This window comes from Notechis scutatus, chromosome Z (assembly GCF_049901735.1).
Source record: "Notechis scutatus isolate UNSWTSFEM ecotype Mainland chromosome Z, rNotScu1.2, whole genome shotgun sequence".
NCBI classification, from domain to species: Eukaryota; Metazoa; Chordata; class Lepidosauria; order Squamata; family Elapidae; genus Notechis; species Notechis scutatus.
The window spans coordinates 46,134,530-46,155,359 of NC_142025.1; the positions used below are offsets into that span (position 1 = coordinate 46,134,530).

Sequence of the window (20,830 nt, forward strand, 5' to 3'; positions counted from 1 at the left end):
ACTCAGCATGTGATGAGAGATGAAACCAAGTGTGAACAATTTTGAGATCCCATGAGAGGACTGACTGTTAAAGCTGTCAGTTTCAATTGCATCATTCCACATTATTCAATGCCCCAAACTTCTCTCTAATTGTTAGGGGCTTAACATATTCAAACCCATTGTTTAGGCTAATGCTAAAATGCCCACAGTTGAATTTCCATAAAGAAGAAGGAGGGATTTAATTGTATAAGAAATGACTGGGCCACCAATTCCAGTTGCTTCATAATCAGTTTATATCTAATCAATATTCTTCTTGAGAATTAGTTTTTGTTGTTGCTGTTAAAGAAGAGAGAAATATACTTAAAATGAAATAAAGAACAATTTATCTGTTTGCTTCAACTTGGAAATAAGTGCTCACTATAAATGTTCTTTCTTAAAAGTTACATGTATTTTTTTAGATTCATCAATACTTTCTATTTGTATGAATTTATTCAAAAGTTAATTTTGCTCATTTTTCCAATGTACATTTATCAACAAAATTCTGATATGCACTCAATATTTAACTTATGAAAAACAGGAACTAATATTTATAAACAACAGGACAATATAAATATTTATGAAAAAGAAGAAAATATTTCCCAATTACTATAATTTATATTCAACATAACACCAGCAGAAATACAGTTGCTGTATAAAATGCTGGCAGCACATCATTAGTAGTTCGTGTCTGCTATCTACTGCACAAGTACCTAGGTTTAGTTAAGGACATAGCACAAGCCTAGTTTAATGAAGAATTGAACAAGTTTGCAAAAAAAAAAGTGTGCAAGGGGAATCAAATGTTTCACTTGAATTAAACAGTAGCAAAGAGACTCAATAGGATACCATCCAAATCTTCTGATCAACAAAATACAAATATGGAATATAAAGATGACCAAGGTAAACTAAGAAACATTATATAATGCAAGTCATGAAGGAGCTCTTGCAACACTGCTCATTACAGAACTCCAGAAGAAATTTTGGCTCACCGGAGTCAACTTTTCATGTAGCCATATAAGTACTGGACTCACTCACCTGGATACTGAGGTACAAAATCAGAATGCATTGCACAATTTTATTTTCAGAAACAGTTGTCTCTCAGCAGAAGTAAAAGAATGATAAAAGGAGCCCAGCAGTATTAACCTTTTTCAGCACTTAGAACAGACAAATCAACATTTCAAAAGATGCACAGAATAATATAAAATATCCTAGAGATTCTATAGCAATCTTATACAAAATTTCTCCCTTAATCAGAAACATAAGGATATTTTTTCTCAGTTTTTTTTAAACTACTCTTAGCATATTTGAGGGTTTACATTAGAGTAAGTTATTTGTCCAAAAAAAGCATTCCTAAGAATAATTTGTGTGGGTGTGAGGATGGGGAGGATTAAGTGACTATTCATCTGCCATTTATAAAATTAACCTCAGGTGTTAGGGTGGAGCATCAATTTTTTTCTTCTTCTCCAGGGATTTTCTCCTCTTTTCTTTCCCCATGGATTTAATTAAATACCTATGCCACTCTATCAGATATAGGACCACCTCCAACTTCCTGACCCTGGAATGCCACATTTCAAAGTCTATTACCAAGGGAAACTCTGCTGGTCATAAATCTACACCATAGAATTTTCTGAGGACACATTACAGGCTGCCAAGACAGATGTGTCTTTCCACCTTTAGAGGGCCCACAGCAACCACCCAAATCAGAAGATCTAGAGGAAGGACATAATTTCAAATTGTATTGTCCATTTTTATTACTAATTTTCAAGAATAGTAGAGGCAATTGAAATAAAGATACAACTGAAATAAACTGACAAGCCATTACATTTTATTTCAGTGCTCTTGAAGACCCTTAACTGTTTGAACTTTAAAAGGACAACACCATTTTTTTAAAAAAAAATCATAAAATCGGTTAAACGTATTTTTGTCAGGTGTTTGTTTTATGAGATAGATATTTTTAATGCGCATAGCCAAATATAAGAAGTATAAACTATCTGATACTATAAAATCCCTGTCAAATTTAATGCATTCATGTTGATTTAAAAATAAAAATATTAAAACCTAACAGTTAAAAGCCAAGATAGTAACAGCATGTGTAAAGAAATGAATATCTATCACTGTCCTATATAGAAGGATAAAACATAAAATGTAAGGACAAATAGTTTAATTTTTAATTATATGGAAGAACTCTAAATCTCAGCACGGTTATTGCTTTATTACCTGGTCTTGAACATGTCATAATTTTACCAGGCAACTTTTAAAACAGAACCTTTTAAAATTGTTTTTTAAAAAACCTGAAAAAATATGAAATATGAATATAATTGCCTATTATTTAAAAGATTAAACAGACTTTTATCCTATAAAATATTTTGTACTAGCTTGCTTAAAGTGTTCCTACATTTATTACCTTAGCATCCTTTCAGAGGGATATTGCATATTGTGTTATGAACTCTATGTGTGTACCTACACGTGGATTTATGAACATATATATAAATTCACCACCAGTAATTGTCTTAGGAAGCTAAATTGAAGTGGTGCTTCTCTCAGTTCATCAGAGAGGTCAATGTGCCTCAGTTGCCTGGAGACTGATGGTTGCTACAGCAGCATCAGATAAGCCCGACTAAATAAGCTTCAGCTTGAAGGCAGAAACCATTTACTGCCGGACTGAAGCCCTGATGCAGCTGTCTCAGCATGCAGTGGTGTGCAAAAGATTACACAGCTCTTTAACAGCCTTACTGAATTATATTTATAAGGAGTCATATGTTACTGAAATCAGATTACTGAGCAGTAAATGTTTTAACTGAACCAAGGATCATTATCAGAAGTTGCTATGATTCTTTTATTCTTATAGTGGAATCTCAAGTTTGTTTGAAATGTCCCTTTGGGTTATTAATTCTACTCTTTACCCAAGAATCTATAGTCAAAATGATGATCTCAAAAAGATGATTTTGCTTAATTTTATCTAGTAACAGATATTCAAGTTAGATATTATGAAATGTGATCATAGAAACATTTTACTATTTGTTGGGTAAGCTTTCACAGAAATATAAATGTAAGCTAGCAAAAGCATTTTAGTTGATATCAGTATATATGTGATCATTTAGGAATCCTTGTGATAACAGAAACAGGAAAAATTGATTAGATATCACTGTTTTAATACTATCTGCCAGCAGGGGTCACTCTGGAACGTTACAAATGCAATACTTTTCAAAAACAGAAAATCAGGACAAAGTTCAGATCATAACAATTCTCCCACAATGCTCTATGCTCTCATAGTTAAATTATGAAAAACAGAATTGTTGTCCAAATATTGTAAATGTCCACTGTGGTTAATCTGTGAATATTGTTCTCCAAAGAAAAACTTTCCCATTGCACAATTTTAATTATCTACTGAGAAGCAGATCCCCATGCCTTTACAGCTAGGCAAATAGTTAAGACATTCTAGCCTTTCTGATAAATTTGGATTTACTAGCTTATTGCTGTATTTCCAGGATAATAAAGCTCATGATAATCCATGACTACGAATTACAATTTCTTCTCTGGTAATGTTAATAATGTAATTCCTGGAATATATACTTTATTTGGGACTATGCCTGGATCCGAAATTATGGATGAGATATGATCATTTCCCAACCTACTTTTAAATAAATGGTCTTACATAATTCACATTGAAGCTCATATTTTAATTTAAAAAAATCTGGATTTATTCTGATGGAAAAAGGGGCTCTGCTAAAAAACAATTAGTATTAATTGGCGGAGCATGGCGGTGCAGTGGTTACAATGCAGTATTTTAGGCTAATTCACCTCACTGTTAGGAATTCAATCCTCATCAGCTCAAGGTTGACTCAGCCTTTCATCCTTCCGTAGTTGGTAAAATGAGATTGTTGGGGGCAATATACTGACTTTGTAAACTGCTTAGAGATGGCTGTAAAGCACTGTGAAGCAGTATGTAAGTCTACATGCTATTGCTATTTTAAAACAAAACAAAACAGGAAGGCAAGAATTCACATAATTTGAATTCCAAAGAAAAAAACTCAAGAAAGAGAAAAAAAGAAATTGCTATATAAATAGGTTAAAAAAAAGAAAAACAGGATAACACTGATTCATAATTATGGAAATAAAAAAAAACTGTATGCCTCAGATGGATGATAGTTTCACATAATATAAACAGACCTGAACAGATTTTACAGGTATTTACTTAAAAATAAATAAATTAAAAATATTAGATAATTATGACTCTACACTCACATCTTTCAGCAGCAACCTTCTTCCATTTGCTGGTTCTTATAGCCAAACATCCCAGCAGAGTACAAAAATATTACCATACTCAAGAAATACTGAGGTTTCCAGAAATATCAAAAAAGGCTTTTAGAAAATATCCCAAAATAGTTCCGTGAAGTATAACAATGTTCAGTAACCATGGAGTGTTGATTTATTATTGGGGAAGGGAAAATGAAACAGCATGTCTTGGAAAAGAACGTGTCTAGAGTCAAACACCTGCAAATTGCTTCTATATACAAATTATACAGATTATAATTAAATAATTTAATGCAAGCAACTTGTTTCTTTGAACTTTTCCTTTTCACCTTAGGAAGAATCGGGAACTCCAAGAACTAAAAGAATGTGTGGAAGACATAGCTTAAATATGGAAAATATAAAAATAAATCACAGTTTATAAACAGCACAATATAGTTTAGACAACAAACATCAGCTTTCTCTTTTTCAAAAAAGAAAGGAAAGCCATCTAATATGCAACAAATGAAATATATTTTAAGAATTAAAAAGTGGCACTGAAGATAAAAGAGAAGGCAAAACCACACAGTATGAGCTTATATAAAATGGGATGTAACACTCATTTTAGGAATAAATGTGTGGAAAGGAGCTAGAAGTGGAAAATAAACTAAATATTTTAAGATATTAATTGTAAAACTAAACTATAGCAGTAAGCCTGCTAATATGTTAACATTAATTACTTACAGTGCAATCCTGTTTTGCTTTTCTATGGAGTTTATTTTCAAGTAAATGTACAACAGATTACACCAGTAGCATTACACAAACAACTTGTCAAAAATCTAACATCACTTTTTCAGAAGCATTAAGGAACAAATAATGAGCAATTATTATTCAACATGTGCCACCTATTCTCTTTCTTTGGAATAATGAGGTTAAAAATACTAATGCCTTTCTAAAAATGTATTTATCCAATGTTAGCACATAAGTAATAAAAATACAAGCTATTGATATATGACATCATCTAACTAAATTCCAACAGATATTCAAAACAATTACAGTATGTGTACAATTAAATGTACGTGTGCATATAGAGAATACTAGAGAGAATTCAAAAGTAGAAACATACAATTGAAAGCACTATTATATAATCACATATACAGGTAGTCCTCGACATGACTACAATTGAGCCCAAATGTCTAAGCAAGACATTTGCTAAATGAATTTTGCCCCACCTTTCTTGCCACAGTTAAGTGAATCACTGCAGTTGTTAAATTGAATCTGGGTTCCCCATTGACTTCGCTAAGAAAGTTGCAAAAGGGGATCATATGACCCCAGGATACTGCAACCATTATAAATATGAGTTAGTGGCCAAGTGTCTGAATTTTGACCACATGACAATTGGTATAAGTGTGAAAAATAGTCATGACACTTTTTCACTGCTGTTGTAACTTTGAACGGTCACTAAATGAAGTGTTGTAAGTTGAAGACTACCTATATAATTGAAAAATTAGTTAAAATATTTTCTCATGTACTCTCATTTCTGTTTCTTAAGAAAGAAAACTATATGCCTGAAGAAATTATATTTTTACTTAAAAATAAATTATTGCAGAGTTTTGTTTTAACGATGACACTATTTACTACTGGCATTAAATGAAAGCTTCAGTAAATACTTCAATGTATCTCACCTGTAAAGCTGGAATTTATGAAGGATTCTTAAAGGATTAACAGACTTTAATCCTATGCAGACTTACCAGAGACTCTACTGCAATCAATGGGACTTATTTTTGAACCATTAAGTATAGCATTTCACTTAAATGTTGAAGTTCAAAAGTTTCTTTTAGTTCTAATAATCTAATAGGATATTTAATCTTTAAAACAAAGAATTTTGCCTTTTGGGAATTCCTGATGTATAAAAATGACTGTTGGAATAGTTATGATGACAGAAGATCAGAAGCTTTTTCACCTAATTTAGTGGATAAAAGGTTAATGTAGTAAGGAATTTTCCTAAAATAAAACTAAGATGCAATTTAGCTTTATTAGATCTATGCTCTATAGGTGAATAATTAAAGAACTACGTATTATAATTAAGCATGAGTTGTCTTCATTATTTTTGGAAAGAGACCATGAATAATTTATGTAAGTAAAAATGTTCATGTAACAAAATAGTTTAAAATAAAGAAATAAATAGTTTGCTACTACCTCATGTATTTATATATGTGTGTGTGTTTACCTTTATACTGCTATGGTTATGATTAATATACTAGTTTTTATATCTCATTACAGCATTTCTGCTAAGACTGTAATATGTTATTCAACAAGTGATTACATTAAAAAAAATCATAGCAACTTCACTGGATTTCAAATCTGCTTACAAATTTAAAGATACATTCATCAAATTATTATGCACATTAGATATGCCAAAGTAAGACTCTAAGTAATTAATAGTAATTACTAACTACAATTCAGTGAAGTTTTTCAAGTATATTCATTAGCTGGGTTTACAAATATAATGTAAACACTGTTTAACCAAAGTATACAGACTCATAATTGACTGGACTAACATACCATGTTAAGTCACAATCAAGCAAACAAAATTAGTTTAATATAATGAATGGATCCTGTCAGAAGATAAAGCTAGCAGAAGAATGAATACCAAAACAGAAAAAGTCAATTTTTGAAAAATATCTAATTTTATAGTGTGCAAATTCTGAACATTAAATCCTTTTGTGAAACGAATCAGAAGTGAAACAATTAGAAGTTAGCCTAGTCTTCTTTATAACACACTAAAAGAAATGAAATATACATGTACGGTTCATTCTTTCTTTAGATACATTTGTCTGAAAAAGCATATACAAAATGCCAGTATGTCCCATTTACCACACCAATATTGATCATCAAATACTTCTAACAACCTACTTGAGTTGCAGCAACAGCTGTAGCTACAGAAGATGTAGAAGACAAAGTTCCCACTTGCTGCACAAGACTAGAAGATGGTTGAGGTAAATGTGAACTGGAAACAGGAGTGCTAGATCCTGAGCCAGAGACTACATTTGGAAAAGATACTGCTACTTCATTACTGCTATAGATGCCTGTTAAAAGAAAGAAGAAAAACAAATATGAACTAAACTATTACAGAAACTGCAGCTAAAAAAACATCATGCCCCTAAGCAATTTATGTAAAACAATAAAACAGTTATAACAAGCTTTATGGGGAAAAAGGATTGGTGACTATTCTAAAGCAAAACTTTGCCCTTCTGTAAACTGTTCAAGAAAATATTCAGAAAAAATATAATATATTGATGGTGGGATTTCTTTGGAATTAAATGAATCTGAAGTGATGAAGCAAAAAGTTTTAAACGCAACAACAGAAACTGAAATATAAAGGGAACACAAAACATAACTACAAACTTAGTATATTCCTGATCCTGAAGTGCACAGTTTATTGATTCAAACTAATCATGTCAGCAGGCTGTAAAAGAGATTGTATATGAAAACCAATTTTCTATATCAGGCAACTATGCAAAATGCAAATGATGCAAGGAAACTAACCAAAAGCTCATTGTTCAAATAAAGCATAATTACAAGAAATTTAAGATTGCATGCCTGATCATCAGGTTATAAACAATTTTACATTGTTATACTTCTCCTTTCTTACAAACTGTTTTTCTGAACATTTATAGTTTACAAACATACAATTATTTCATTATGATTAAATCAGCAAACATATATTTACTATTTCATTTCTGTTAATGTATTCAGTCAATAATTCTAAAGAAGTCAAAATGTGCAATAATTACATCTATTTCTTTTCTTTGGGTGACTGTCCAAATTCTGATGTCTGTCTCCCATATTTAATTGTTCATCAACGACCACATCTACCAATTATAATAGCAGTGATCCATAAATAATATTATTAAATAATACTGAAATATTTTGTGTATCAGCCCCAAAGCTGCAAACAAATTATCTTACAGGAATAGACATAGATAATGCTACATATAGCTTCAATATACAAAGCTTAGAAGGAGTTCTCAAATTAATAGTATACACTTGGAATACTCTTTTGCTGCAAAAAAACAGTTACTATAGTTGTTGCAAAGTATTTCACAATAATCAATTTGTATAAGAAGAAATGAAGAAAGTGTGGGATGTGGAAGACACATCAAACCTTCCAACAAAATGTCTGATGGAATAGATTAATAAACTTATGTGTATTTTTTTCACAGACATTTGTGAATAAAAATGTGAAGATATGAATAGAACTAGCAGAGCCAAAATTTACATTGGCCTCTTTATTGGACACATCAAGGAAAGCTCAGTTGACCTAGGCAAGTATCTATTGGGAGAGGAAGTATAACTACAGTTACATAGGGTTAATTCGGTTGGATATCTTGTGGGAACCTCTCTGTCAGATCAGTTGAACCATATTTCATACCTAGTTCTTAAGCTCAAGAGAAAGAGCAATCAAAATAGTCTCCCCATATCAGGACTCACTGCAAAGATTTGTAAAAATGGACACATATCCCAAACAGTGATTAGGTGCAAAGCCAAGCTTTCCTGTTATTTATTCATCCACAGAAGCTCACTATATGATTTTGAGCCAGTCACTCTCAGTTAAATCAATTCAAAAAGTTGTTGTTAAAAAAAAATCTGCAACCTTTAGAAACAAGATATTAGATAAATATTGCCAGTCAATTTTCATACTTTCACTTACATGAGCTAGTTTCTGAAAATGTCTGAAAAAAATAGTCATCAACCTCACAAGAATAGTAATCTGGATTACTATCCTAGAACGTATTAAAATTGGAAATGCACCCCTAGTCATAAATGGGGTTTTGATGCAATTTTGGATGTAGCAGCAACTGCAGTCTAACCACTTGTTAAGTCAACTATCCAACAATCAATGGTTTCTTTTCAATTAATTGTAGTGGAATTTAGTTAATCAGTTTCCTATATCAATTCAAGAACTTTTTAAATCTAGGTAACAGAAAGGGCTAAAGCATATTTAAAAATTTTATTCACTTCATCCAATAATATCATGTAACTGTTAAGAAAGATTTGATTAAGTGGCACCATGCTGAATAATTCAGATTTATATAAATGCTGAAATCAAAATTGATCTAAGAAACTGAGAGAAGTGAGGAATCAAAAGCAGAGAAAATCAATTGGTCAACTGGATATTTTGAATAACAAACTTATAGTCATTATAGTGCTTGGAATTCACCAGTTCTGTTTTCAAAGTGCAGTACATTGTTAAGAATTCCATATCATCTCATTTAGCTACATCAACTACAAAAGTTTGGAATATTTCTTCTGTGATTACAAACTGGATTGTGGCACCATGAAATAGCAAAATGAACAATTATAGTTTTAATGTATAGAAAATACTGGTTCTATTCAGGATTTTTACAATTTTAAAAAGAATTGTACCAAATCTTAAAAGCATACATTTCTTATACAGCCAAAATACAAAAGGATTGTGTTTTATACCGTGACACAAAAAAGTATTTTCAAATAATAATAAACCCTGCCCCAAAATGTTCCAGGCACCTGCTGCTGTCTTCCACTAGGACACACTGATAGAGAAGAATATAAGAACCATGCTGTCTTTGCTAGTGCATGATTAGTGAGCCACGGTGGTGCAGTGATTAGAGTTCAGTACTGCAGACTACTTCTGCTGACTACCAGCTGCCTGCAATTTGGCAGTTCAAATCTCACCAAGCTCAAGATGGAAGCTCAGCCTTCCATCCTTCCAAGGTGGGTAAAATGAGGACCTGAATTGCTGGGGGCAATATGCTGACTCTGTAAACTGCTTACAGAGGTCTGTAAAGCACTATAAAATAGTATATAAGTTTAAGTGCTATTGCTATTAGGAAAGGTAGCAGCAAATAAGAGATGTGAAGGCAAGAAGATGGAGTTGACATAAAAACAAAAACAAAATATCTGAAGGAAGATTAAGAATATATTTGTGCACATATGAACATCAGAAATAAAGACTCAGAGAGCCTCTGAATATCACTGAAATAGAGGAATGTAGGTAGGATGGAAAAGTTGAAAAAATACCAATAGAAACGGCTTTGTTGCATGAAGTTCTATGGCAAAAAGAAAAAAACATTAATAAAACATTGATACAAAAATCTACAGGATTGCAAAAATGCTTCTTTGTTAGGACAGAGATGGGCAATACAATACATTAAAATCTATATGAGAAAATCCACAGCACATGACCATGCAAAAGATTTAATGTACCAAATTTATTCTATAAAGCAGTTCAACATATGTCCTCCCATTGAAGAAAAGATGCCAAACAAACTTAATCCCTTTGGTGCTCATCATATGTTCCCTATAGCCTATGTCAATGGGCAACCACTCCATGTTAAAGGGGTGTTGGTACTTACCTGATACGCCCATTCTCTGTGAGCTGTGAAGAGCATCCAGGCATGGGAGGAATGGGGCTGGATGCTCTTCACAGCTCACAGAGAATGGTGTATCAGGTAAGTACCAACATCCCTTCTCCAGATGAGCTGTTCAGAGCATCCAGGCATGGGACACACCAAAACTGGTGTGTCCAACAGGAGGGTCTCCGTCTGGTTTGGAGTCCCCTTTTTATGTGTGGACCAGTTGTAATATCCATTTGCCGAATGCTGCTTCAGCAGAAGCAAAAACATCCAGTTTATAGTGCCTTATGAAAGGCGAATGGAGAAGGCCATGTTGCCGCCCTACAGATCTTGTCGACTGATGCTTGAGTAACCCAAGCTGCCGAAGTTGCAGCACTCCTAGTTGAGTGTGCTGTAATGCCTGTAGGCAAGGGCAATGACTGTGTTTCATAAGTCTTTGCAATCGTGGTTTACAGCCACCTGCCAACAGATGATGAGGGGACTTTTCTTCCTTGGGTAAAAGGTTGAAAGGAGATGAAGAGGGCCTCCGTCTTCCTAGGAGACCTCAAGGCCAGCAACAGCATAGAGTGTTGACTACCTCCATTCCTTGTGTTGGAAATCCGGAAAAGAACCTTGGGAACTGTGTGTTGAGGGGCGAGGCAAAGAAGTCCAGGATCGGATGGCTAAATTGATGTGATATCTCCTGGAACAGTCTCGGGTGCAGGCGCCACTCGGAATGATCGACAGTGGCCCTGCTCAACCAGTCTGCCTGGATGTTGGACTGTCCCGAGATGTGTTCCGTTTTGATGGAGATTAAATTCCTCTCTACCCAGCGGCACCGTCTCTCTGTCTCTCTCATTAGTGATCTTGAATGCATGTCCCCCTGCCTGTTTATGTGGGCCTTTGTGGACATGTTGTCAGTCAAGTGGAGGATATGCTGTCCCTGGATCAGTGGTAGAAATTTATGGAGGGCCAGATGGGCTGCCCTCAATTCTAGCCAGTTTATGCTGCAAGCTTGTTCTGTCGTAGAGCAGCAACCCTGAGCTACAAGGGACTGACAGTGTGCCCCCATCCAAATAGAGCTGAGTCTGTTGTGATAGTCTGTCTGTGAGAGTCTTTGAAAAGACAGCCCCCCTTGTTGATGTTTGTTGTGGTCCACCAGTGAAGCAATATGAGAACCTTTGATGGAACAGTGACCTTGGATATGGTATTGGTCCTTCCTGATCATTGCTACGGGAGCAGAAATCATTGCAGGGTTCTGGCATGGAGCCGTGCCCAGGGAACAACAGAAATATAGGAGATCATTTTTCCTAGAAATTCGGATAATTGGGCAGGGGTACTCGTTTAAGAATCCTAATCTCTTTTGACAACTGCCTAATGCTATTCTGCCTATCCAGTGAAAAGGAAACCTTTCCTGCCACTGTATCAATGATGCCTCCCAAATGCATGAGACAAATTGAGGGTGTCAAATGACTCTTGGCCCAATTTATTGAAAATCCGTGTTACTGGAAAGGCTGTAGGGTGACTTGGGTGTCTAGTTCCACCTGCCGACAGGACGATAACAAAATTAATATGTCATCGAGACAGCATTGTAGCCAGACCAGCTGAGTCCTAAAATGGGCTACTAATGCTGCCAGAACCTTTATAAGGGTTTGGGGAGCTGAGGCCAGGCCAAATGGAAGGGCTCTGCACTCGTAGTGATGGCCATTGTAACAGAATCTCAAGAATCTATTATGCGAGGGTCTAATGGGTATATATAAATAAGCCTCTGTTAAGTCTATTGACAATAAGACATCTCCCTGTCTGATGCTGAGGAGGATTGATTGTAGGGAGCTCATTTTAAACGTCCTGTAGACAAGGAAGCAATTCAGGCATTTTAGATCTAAAATTGTCCTCCACCCCCCTGAACTCTTTGGGACCACAGTAAGTGTGAATAAAAACTCTGTCTACATTGATCCTTGATACAGGTTGGATCTCCAGCAAGTGCTGAATAGCAGTCTCCATAAGGGCTCTTTTGGTAGGGTCCCTTGAGACAGGGCACTGCATAAAGAAGTTCAGGGGTGTGGAGAGGAATTCCAGAGAGATCCGATCTTATGGTCTCTCTGACCCAGGCATCTGACGTAGTGACTCCCATTGATCGGCAAATAGCTTTAATTGTCCTCCTATGGGAGGGCCGGGTATGAGATTATTTGGTGTGCCGAAATGATCTATTTCCTGCCCCATGAAAGGACATTTTTTTCTGTCCTCCCCGCCGATTTCTATCCCCAAAGTCAGATATTTCTGCCTGCTGTCCTTGTCAGTACCCAGAGGGCCTTTGTGGTCTCTGGGAATAGGTTCCTTAATAGAAGGGATGAAAGGAATTCCTCCAAAAGGACTGGGATGGTCTATTTTCAGGCTTACGAAACAGGGAGGGAAGTATCTTCTTCTTATTCCGAGATTCTAACAGGAGCAGATCCAGGGCAGATCCAAACAGTTTGTTCTCTTCAAAAGGGGCAGGTGCCAGCTTCCACTTATGTTTGGTATCCAGTGGCCAATGGCGGAGCCAAAGTAAGCATTGCGCTGTGACTGGGACGCTATGGCTCTTGAAGGAATTTTACCAAATTAAACTTTGCCTGGATGCTCTGGAGAATTTTAAATCACAAAGTTGGTATATGCCATATTCATGCATAGCAGTAGCATTTAGACTTATATACTGCTTTACAGTGCTTTATAGCCCTCTCTAAGCAGTTTACAGAGTAAGTATATTGCCCCCAAAAATCTGGGTCCTCATTTTACCAGCCTTGGAAAGGTGGAAGGCTGAGTCAACCTTGAGCCTGGTGAGATTTGAACTGCCAAATTGCAGGCAGCTGGCAGTCAGCAGAAGTAGCCTGCAGTACTGCATTCTAACCACTGTGCCATCGCGGCTGCATGTTTGTATGGAAGTTCTCTGAAAGAGAAATAATCCTTAATGCCTGAAAAGTATAAATAAATTACAATGTGCACACTCTTATGGCATTTATCCATCATTTTCAAGACATTTTAATTATAAACATATTTTTAAGTTTGTGAAGAAATTGTTTTAGATAATGAATTTGAATTCCTCCAATGTAAGCATCTAATGTGCAGGTACTTGAACATTCTGGCTGAAGAAAAAAGAAAAATTGTAGTGTAACAGACATAAATATCTGAAAAAAAATGAAAAAAAATTATGTGCTCAAAAAGTGTTAAGGAAGAACAGGAAAGAGTGATTTCTTGAAATTATTTTACATATTTGAGTAATAGCTAACTAGAAAAACAATAATTTGAAACAACTCAAACATAAAGGCACAAAAAAACAAAGAAGCCGTTATATCCACCAGAGAAACAGTTGCAATTTTAAGGAAGAAACAACACATTCAGGAAGGATAGTGACTTTAAAAAGTCACACCACAATCCTATTGCCTGCTCTCGTCTAGAGAAAAGGAAATCGTGTACTTCAAAACAAAGACTCTTGCTTTTCCAATTACATTATATCCACAATTTCACTAGCATCTGAAAGGAATTCAAACAACTATTGCTTATTGCAATTGCTCTGTACTGTTTTCCTTTAAAAATGCTGCTTCTAAACTTTTCTGTAAAAATTACATCTAAAATTGATGCAGAATCTGCTTTCAAGAAAGTATGTCAACCTATTATTTTAAAAATCAAAATGAGGTAAGCTGAAATATTTTTAAGAAGAATATAAAATAAATGACATAAACATCTTTCACATATTACATCCAAAAAACATTCAGAATTCTAAATATTGTAAATGCAGACTTCTCAATAATATAATCTTCTCCTGTAGAATTATAAAAATTGAAAGAACAGAAAACTATTTATACTGTACTAATAAAGGAGAATATTTGTAATTCAGGGTTGACATAGTGCTCTCTGAGCTTGCTTGTTTTCTTGCAGATGTTTCATTATCCAAACTAGGTAACATCATCAGTGCTAGTTTGGGTAATGAAGTGTCTACAAAAAACAAGCAAGCTCAGAGAGCACCAAGGACCTCTCATATTTATACTGTCATATATTCTGGGTGATTATGCATAAATAGCTGCTTTTTCTATCCCCTTCACTCAATTAATATACTAGATTAGCAACAGCATCCTGATATATCTATACAATTGCAATCATAGGACTCAGCAGGCTGTAATTTAACTTGGCAGGATGAAAAAGCAGCACTCGTGCATATGTAGTGATCACTTCCACTCATTATATACTCTGTCCACAGTTTGTTTTAATGTCATTTGAATGAATGATTTTGATTTGTTTTTTTGAGCATGTCTACAAAGTTTTATGATCAAATACTAAGAGTCACCTGGAAAATATTTAACAACTTGCTTTTAAATTACCATAATCTAGAATTTCATTCATTCCAGAACTGCCCAAATAGATACGTATCAGTCATTTTTCACATCAATAATTTAACTTTCAGAAACCATTTCCAGAACTGGAAAATTTACTATTTCTAGCAATATCAATGGCTCAGTAACTTTTTAGTATTTGGTGAGGAACTATTCTTCAATTATATATTTAAAAATGTATTGTTTAATCTATTATATGGCAATAGCCCAATAGCAGAACCATGAAATTATATCCTTCTAATAGTTAAGCAGTTTATAATTTTCCTCATAACTGATAAAAAATCTTATTTATATATTTTGGACTTATTAACCGTAGACTAAGTCAGGGGTATCAAACTCAAGGCCTGGGGGGCAGATGGTGCTTAGATCTGGCCCACAGGCCCACCTTGGAAACAGTAAAGGATCGGCCTGTGGTGCCTCTGCCAGCAGAAAGGGAGCTTGGGAGAGCCATGTTTCCATTGGCAAAGGGCTGCAGGAGGCCATTGCAGCCAAAAATGGAGTCCAGGAGGGCCCGCACAGCTGAAAAGAGCACCCGGAGGGGCCAGTTTCTACCGATGGGCTGTCAGAATTCTGAACGGAAAATAACTTCATGTCAACATAGTATGACTTGCCAGGCTGGCGCGTTGTGCAACAAGGTCACACAGAGTAATAAGATTGGGACTAGATTAGGGACTTCTGTCCTCACTGTGAGTTGTGTTGGAGGGGTGCACAAAGGGTGGCTCAGCCAATCTTATTTTACACATGTTGTATTCTGACAATAAAGGTAGTAATAATGTGTGGCATCCCGAGCTCCTTTTTTTTGCTGGCAGAGGGCTGCAGGAGGCTGTTGTGGCCAAAAATGGAGCCTTGATGAGTGACATCAACCTGGCCACATCCCTCCGGCCAGCTTCCCTGGCCCTCCGAGATCAAACACAACCCTCAATGAAATTGAGATTGACACCCCTGGACTAAATGATCTCCAAGATCATTTTCAACTATTACGTTATGTGATTTTAATATATGATCTAAAATCCATACATATTGAATTGATGAGAAAGAAGCAAAACAGAGCACTGAAAAGCAACAAATACAGAAAATCAGGAGAAGATGGGTGACGGAAATAGGCAGGGGAAGGGGGCACTGTAGGGGCCCTGCAATCAGTTGTAAGGGTCAACTGTAGGAGCACTGCATCAGATGTAACTTTGAAACTGGGTAATAAGTAGTTTTTTGAGTGTGTGTGTCTTGTCATAACTTTGAATGATTGCTAAGAAACCAAACAAGTGGACATCTGTCTATATGTGAAATGTAAGATTGAATGGATAGGAGCACTTGTCTAAGTTGACTTCAATAATTCTCTCCTGTATATGATTAAAAATGCAACAAAAATATTAAACAAGTTTGAGATCTTTTTATTAATTCAGTAAAAAGTAAATAGCCACTTAAAAGTTTTCCCTCTTTTCAGTTAGTCTTGAATAGCTTTTGTATAAAATAAACCAATTATATATACTGCGAATTTTATTTTTCTAGTCATTGTCAATATAGGAGATGGTGCTCATCTCCATTTCAAAGCCATTGAGCCAGCACTGTCTGAAGACATTTCCAGTCAGTAGGGCAATATTACCTCACAGAGTGCTGTTACCTTCCCACTGAAATGAGATCTATTTTTCTATTCGCAATTGCATACTTTCGAACTGATAGGTTGGCAGGAGCTGAAGCAAGAACAGGAGTTCACCTGTAGTGTAGCATTCACCTGGGCTGCCAATAAGCCCAGCATCTTAATTGCTGAGCCACTATGCCACCCCAACCAAGTTAGAGGTGTTAAAAAAAAAAACTGTTTTAGAAACACATTGCTCTCTCATCACCAAATGTTCCAATTACCAAATTATAACAACTGGTGCTAGGCATTCAAGAACATTAGTAACTTAATTATGCAATATTTCAAACTTAAGTCTCCAAATCACTATTGATAATCTTTCACAATCAATATGATTATTACTTCAATTTGATAAAAGTAAATTAATCAATACTAATTTTAGAAAGTATCAAGTCTTGCCTCCCTACATATGAAGTGCTGCATGTCCTACTTTCTATTTGTATCTTAATGGGGGAAAGTATTTTGGAGCATGTGGGAGCACTTGCCAACACATGCTACAAACTCCTTGAAAAGCTTGGCATTAGCATCTCAATTCTTTAAACAGATTATAGGATTGTTGCAGATGCATTGTAGGTTCCCACATGTAATCCAAAGCATTTTTTATCTCATTGAAACTGAGTGCTCACCTCTAATAAACTAGGAAAACAGAATGTATCACTTGGTAAATAGCAATAAAGATAAAAACTTGAAAAAAATTCTCATTTCGCTTTTAAATATTTATAAAAAGGAAACTAGAAAATGTAGCTTAAAACAGAGTGGAATCAAACACCAAGGATATTATTACTATGAAGTAAAGCAAAATTCAATCATGTATCTTTTAAAATAATTCTAAATGCCTACCTGAACCAATAGGAGAGGAACCCACACTGAGACTTTGTAGACTTCCATTTCTGAGCAATGTTGGAGACTTCTGCAGATTAGAGCTTGTTATGCTTCCTGCAGCAGATGCTACTGATGATGTTGGGGAGGCTGAACAAACTGATAGGTGAGAAACATTCTCCTGACTTTTATTTCCTTTGGGCCGACCAGGCCCATGCTTACATTGCTTATTTCCTTTTCGTTTCTTTTCCTTTATGGTTTCGTCTTCTATCCCAGATGACTCAGCACGTTTGTATCCTGTTGGTGTAAGGTTTGAACTACCTAACTCTCCAGGTGAACTGTCAAAAATAGTAGGCTGGGAGGAAACAGTGGAGGTTGAAGGAAGATTAATTAAGGAAGTAAAGCAATTCAATCCACCTTCCTGACTTCCAATCTCTCCTTTATATACATCTTTGGTTGACAAAGTTTGTTGAGAATGAATATAGCTGTCATTACGTAGATCTGAGTCTGTAAAGCTCAAAAAATCCTGGGGAGATTGAACAGAACTTCCAGAGGATGACTTTGTACTGTTTGGAGTTCCCAAAAAATTTCCTGCAGAAAAGAGATGGGGAGAACTGTTGATTGTTGAAAACAGATGTTTATCAGCAAATATGTAAGTATAGTATTAAAAGAAAAATTTTACTGGCATTATGAATTTTGAGTTATTCAGGAAATTCTGGACATGCATATAGTTTTGTCTGTTTTCCAGAATTAACCAACCTCGTTAATTACATATATTTATGGTTTACATATATATATTTTTTAAATTACAATTTAGGGAACTTTCTTGGCAGGTTTTCTAACTAGTCACTAAAGCTCTTCTTAATATTATTGCTAATGTATTATTTTTTAAGCTAGCAACCAACAAAAAACATCTTCAAATTAATTTATGCTAAACCAGCCAGAGTCACTTGTTCTCTGAGAATGCCATTTATGTGAATTAGACAAATGAAATAAAAATAAAAATAATATCTCTCCAATTGCTGGTTCTTTGGGCAGAAAAATATGTAAGAAAGAAATCAAGATAATCCTGGGAAAGCTAAAACAAGCAGTAGCTTGTTTTTATCACATGTCCCTGATATGTCCTTTCTAGGCAGAACAAAGATCAAGAGTCAAATATACAGGTAATTTCTCCTCCTCTAAAAAAAATTATCTCTCCCTTACTCTTATTAAACTTACTTAACTCTTACTACACTTTCCCATGATATCTAGATTAGGGAATTAAGAGGAAGCCTGATTTGATAAATGTTTTTTTGTTGATTACAAACACATTTTTAAATCAAAAGGGAAGAATAATATTCCAGATTTCATATAGACAAATAAAACAATCCATTATATGTAATATGTTACAGTAAATATAATAGGAAATATTCCAATATGAGAAATACCTTTTTCAACTATAAAATCATTCCAAGAAAACCAAAGAATTCAATTTATACGGGAAGATATTCTTCTCAGTACTATTGTACATTCAACGAATTCTTGATAAAAAAAAATGCAGTGCTTTCTTTGATATATTGCTTCTCAAAATATTTTCTCTTCCATAGATTAGTATAAAATATATTTCTTATATTAATAAAGTATAAGATTTCACAGTTATTTGTCAGGACAATTACTTCTAGATCATGCTACATAAGATACCGAGCATGTGCTGAAATTTTGCTGCTGCTAGCTTTTCCAGGGAAATTCTGAAGCTACTTATATTCTTCACATACTAAATATGAAAAATATATTTCATCTAAATTTATTATTTTTAATTTAAATTTCACTTGGCACTGAAGAAGGCAATAGAGTACCCTCCAATAATACCTTGTTGAAAAGTACAAGCTGCTGATACTGCAGTTCCAGGAGTCCTGGCAGCACCAGGCTTTCTTCCCCTTTGACCTGAATTATGACCTGCTGACTTCTTCCCTTTGCTCTCTGAACCTCTGGCCTCTGAAACATCTTTGCCACTTGAAGCATGTGCAGAGACTTCCTGGAAATTTGCATTTGTAAAACGAGCTGTGGTATCTTCCAGCCTCTTCAATGACCCTGTCATAGAGTTGTTGGTAGTGCTTGTGTAAGTCTTAACAGTATTAAATTGGGAAAAGGGAAGTTGAGAGAGACAGTTAGACCACAAGGAACTGACATAAAACTTTGAAGCAATCAGTGGTAGTGTACATATTAACCTGTCCTTAAATTATACTTAACTGGTCTCTCCACAATACCTATAAGCAGTTCCTATTTAATTACTTTCTTTCACTCCTTCTTGGAAGGTTCTGAAAACTTCTTCAATGTAACTCAATGACATAACCCCAAAAGCTTCATTTCTTGCTTTTTTAAAAAAAGCCACTAACATTTGTTTTTAACTGTTGTGCCTTAAATCTTTACTATTATTGATTTGATATTCTGACTAAAGAGAAAGTTTAAAAAATGCATTATTTTAATATATGCAGCACAGTGACAAATAGAGTCCATCACCTTAGCTTTACAAATAAAAGTATATGTAAAATAGAGCACAAAAATCTACCCAGAAAAAGCCATTTAATTTTAAAATAAAAAAAAACTCTTTGCCTTAATTCAGAAAATACAGTGTTGCAAAATATAATGCTTCTATATGCACAATGTCATCTCGCAGCACATTCATGAAACTTATTGCCATCTGACGTTTAAAAAATTAGCATCTAAAATTAATTTTATTCTTTTTCGTTTTAGCAACAATCAAGATGACTTTTTTTCACAAAAAAATTGGAACACTAGTTTTCAGGGTTGCAATGCCTAAAGCAAACAGCCCAAATTACATGTAATATTAAGCTACTAAATCTTTACAAGAATAAGCAAGAATTGGAAAAGCTCTCTGAAACATATATGTACACGTATGTTCTCACATATGTATAAATCAGTTGGAGATGTTCCTCTGCAATTGCTTCCCTTTCAGCAACTTCAAATATAATTGTTTTTTTGTCCTGATTCTTATCACTTTTTAGAATTTGCCACTAAAATTCAAAGATTAAAATGGTCTTCATCAAAATGGCCTTCCAGAAGGTCCTTAAAAACTGGTTTTGCTGATTGGCTTGCTGCCCTGGGAAGGGATGCTCTTTGCTAGAGGTATCTGATGGGATAAGAGAGAAGAGCCTATCCCCATGTTATCCATTGCTTTGGTTTTAGTTCTTATTTAAGTCTTATTACTTTTAACTCTTTTTATATTTATTTTTTAACTAATGTGTAAGCCAGCCAGAGTCACTGTATCAGTGAGATGGATGCCATATACATTTAAATCAGTCTAGTATTATTTAATCTGCTTTATGAAATAAATTACAATAATTCTATTTAGATTTTTTTAAAAATTAAAACCCTAATCAATGATGACA

The 20,830-nt window shown here is 34.7% G+C and overlaps 1 protein-coding gene across 6 annotated transcripts in view; it reads right to left on the minus strand.

Moving 5' to 3' along the window:
* MLLT10 (MLLT10 histone lysine methyltransferase DOT1L cofactor) overlaps window positions 1-20,830 on the minus strand; it is a 144,305-nt gene that overhangs the window by 26,153 nt on the left and 97,322 nt on the right. For all 6 annotated transcript variants that reach the window (XM_026675715.2, XM_087948319.1, XM_026675714.2 and 3 more), the window contains 3 exons: window positions 19,290-19,545; window positions 17,463-18,032; window positions 7,162-7,334 (listed from right to left, as the gene is read on the minus strand). In XM_026675715.2, coding sequence (XP_026531500.1) covers window positions 7,162-7,334; window positions 17,463-18,032; window positions 19,290-19,545 — 999 coding nt within the window. The remainder of the gene's footprint in view (window positions 1-7,161; window positions 7,335-17,462; window positions 18,033-19,289; window positions 19,546-20,830) is intronic.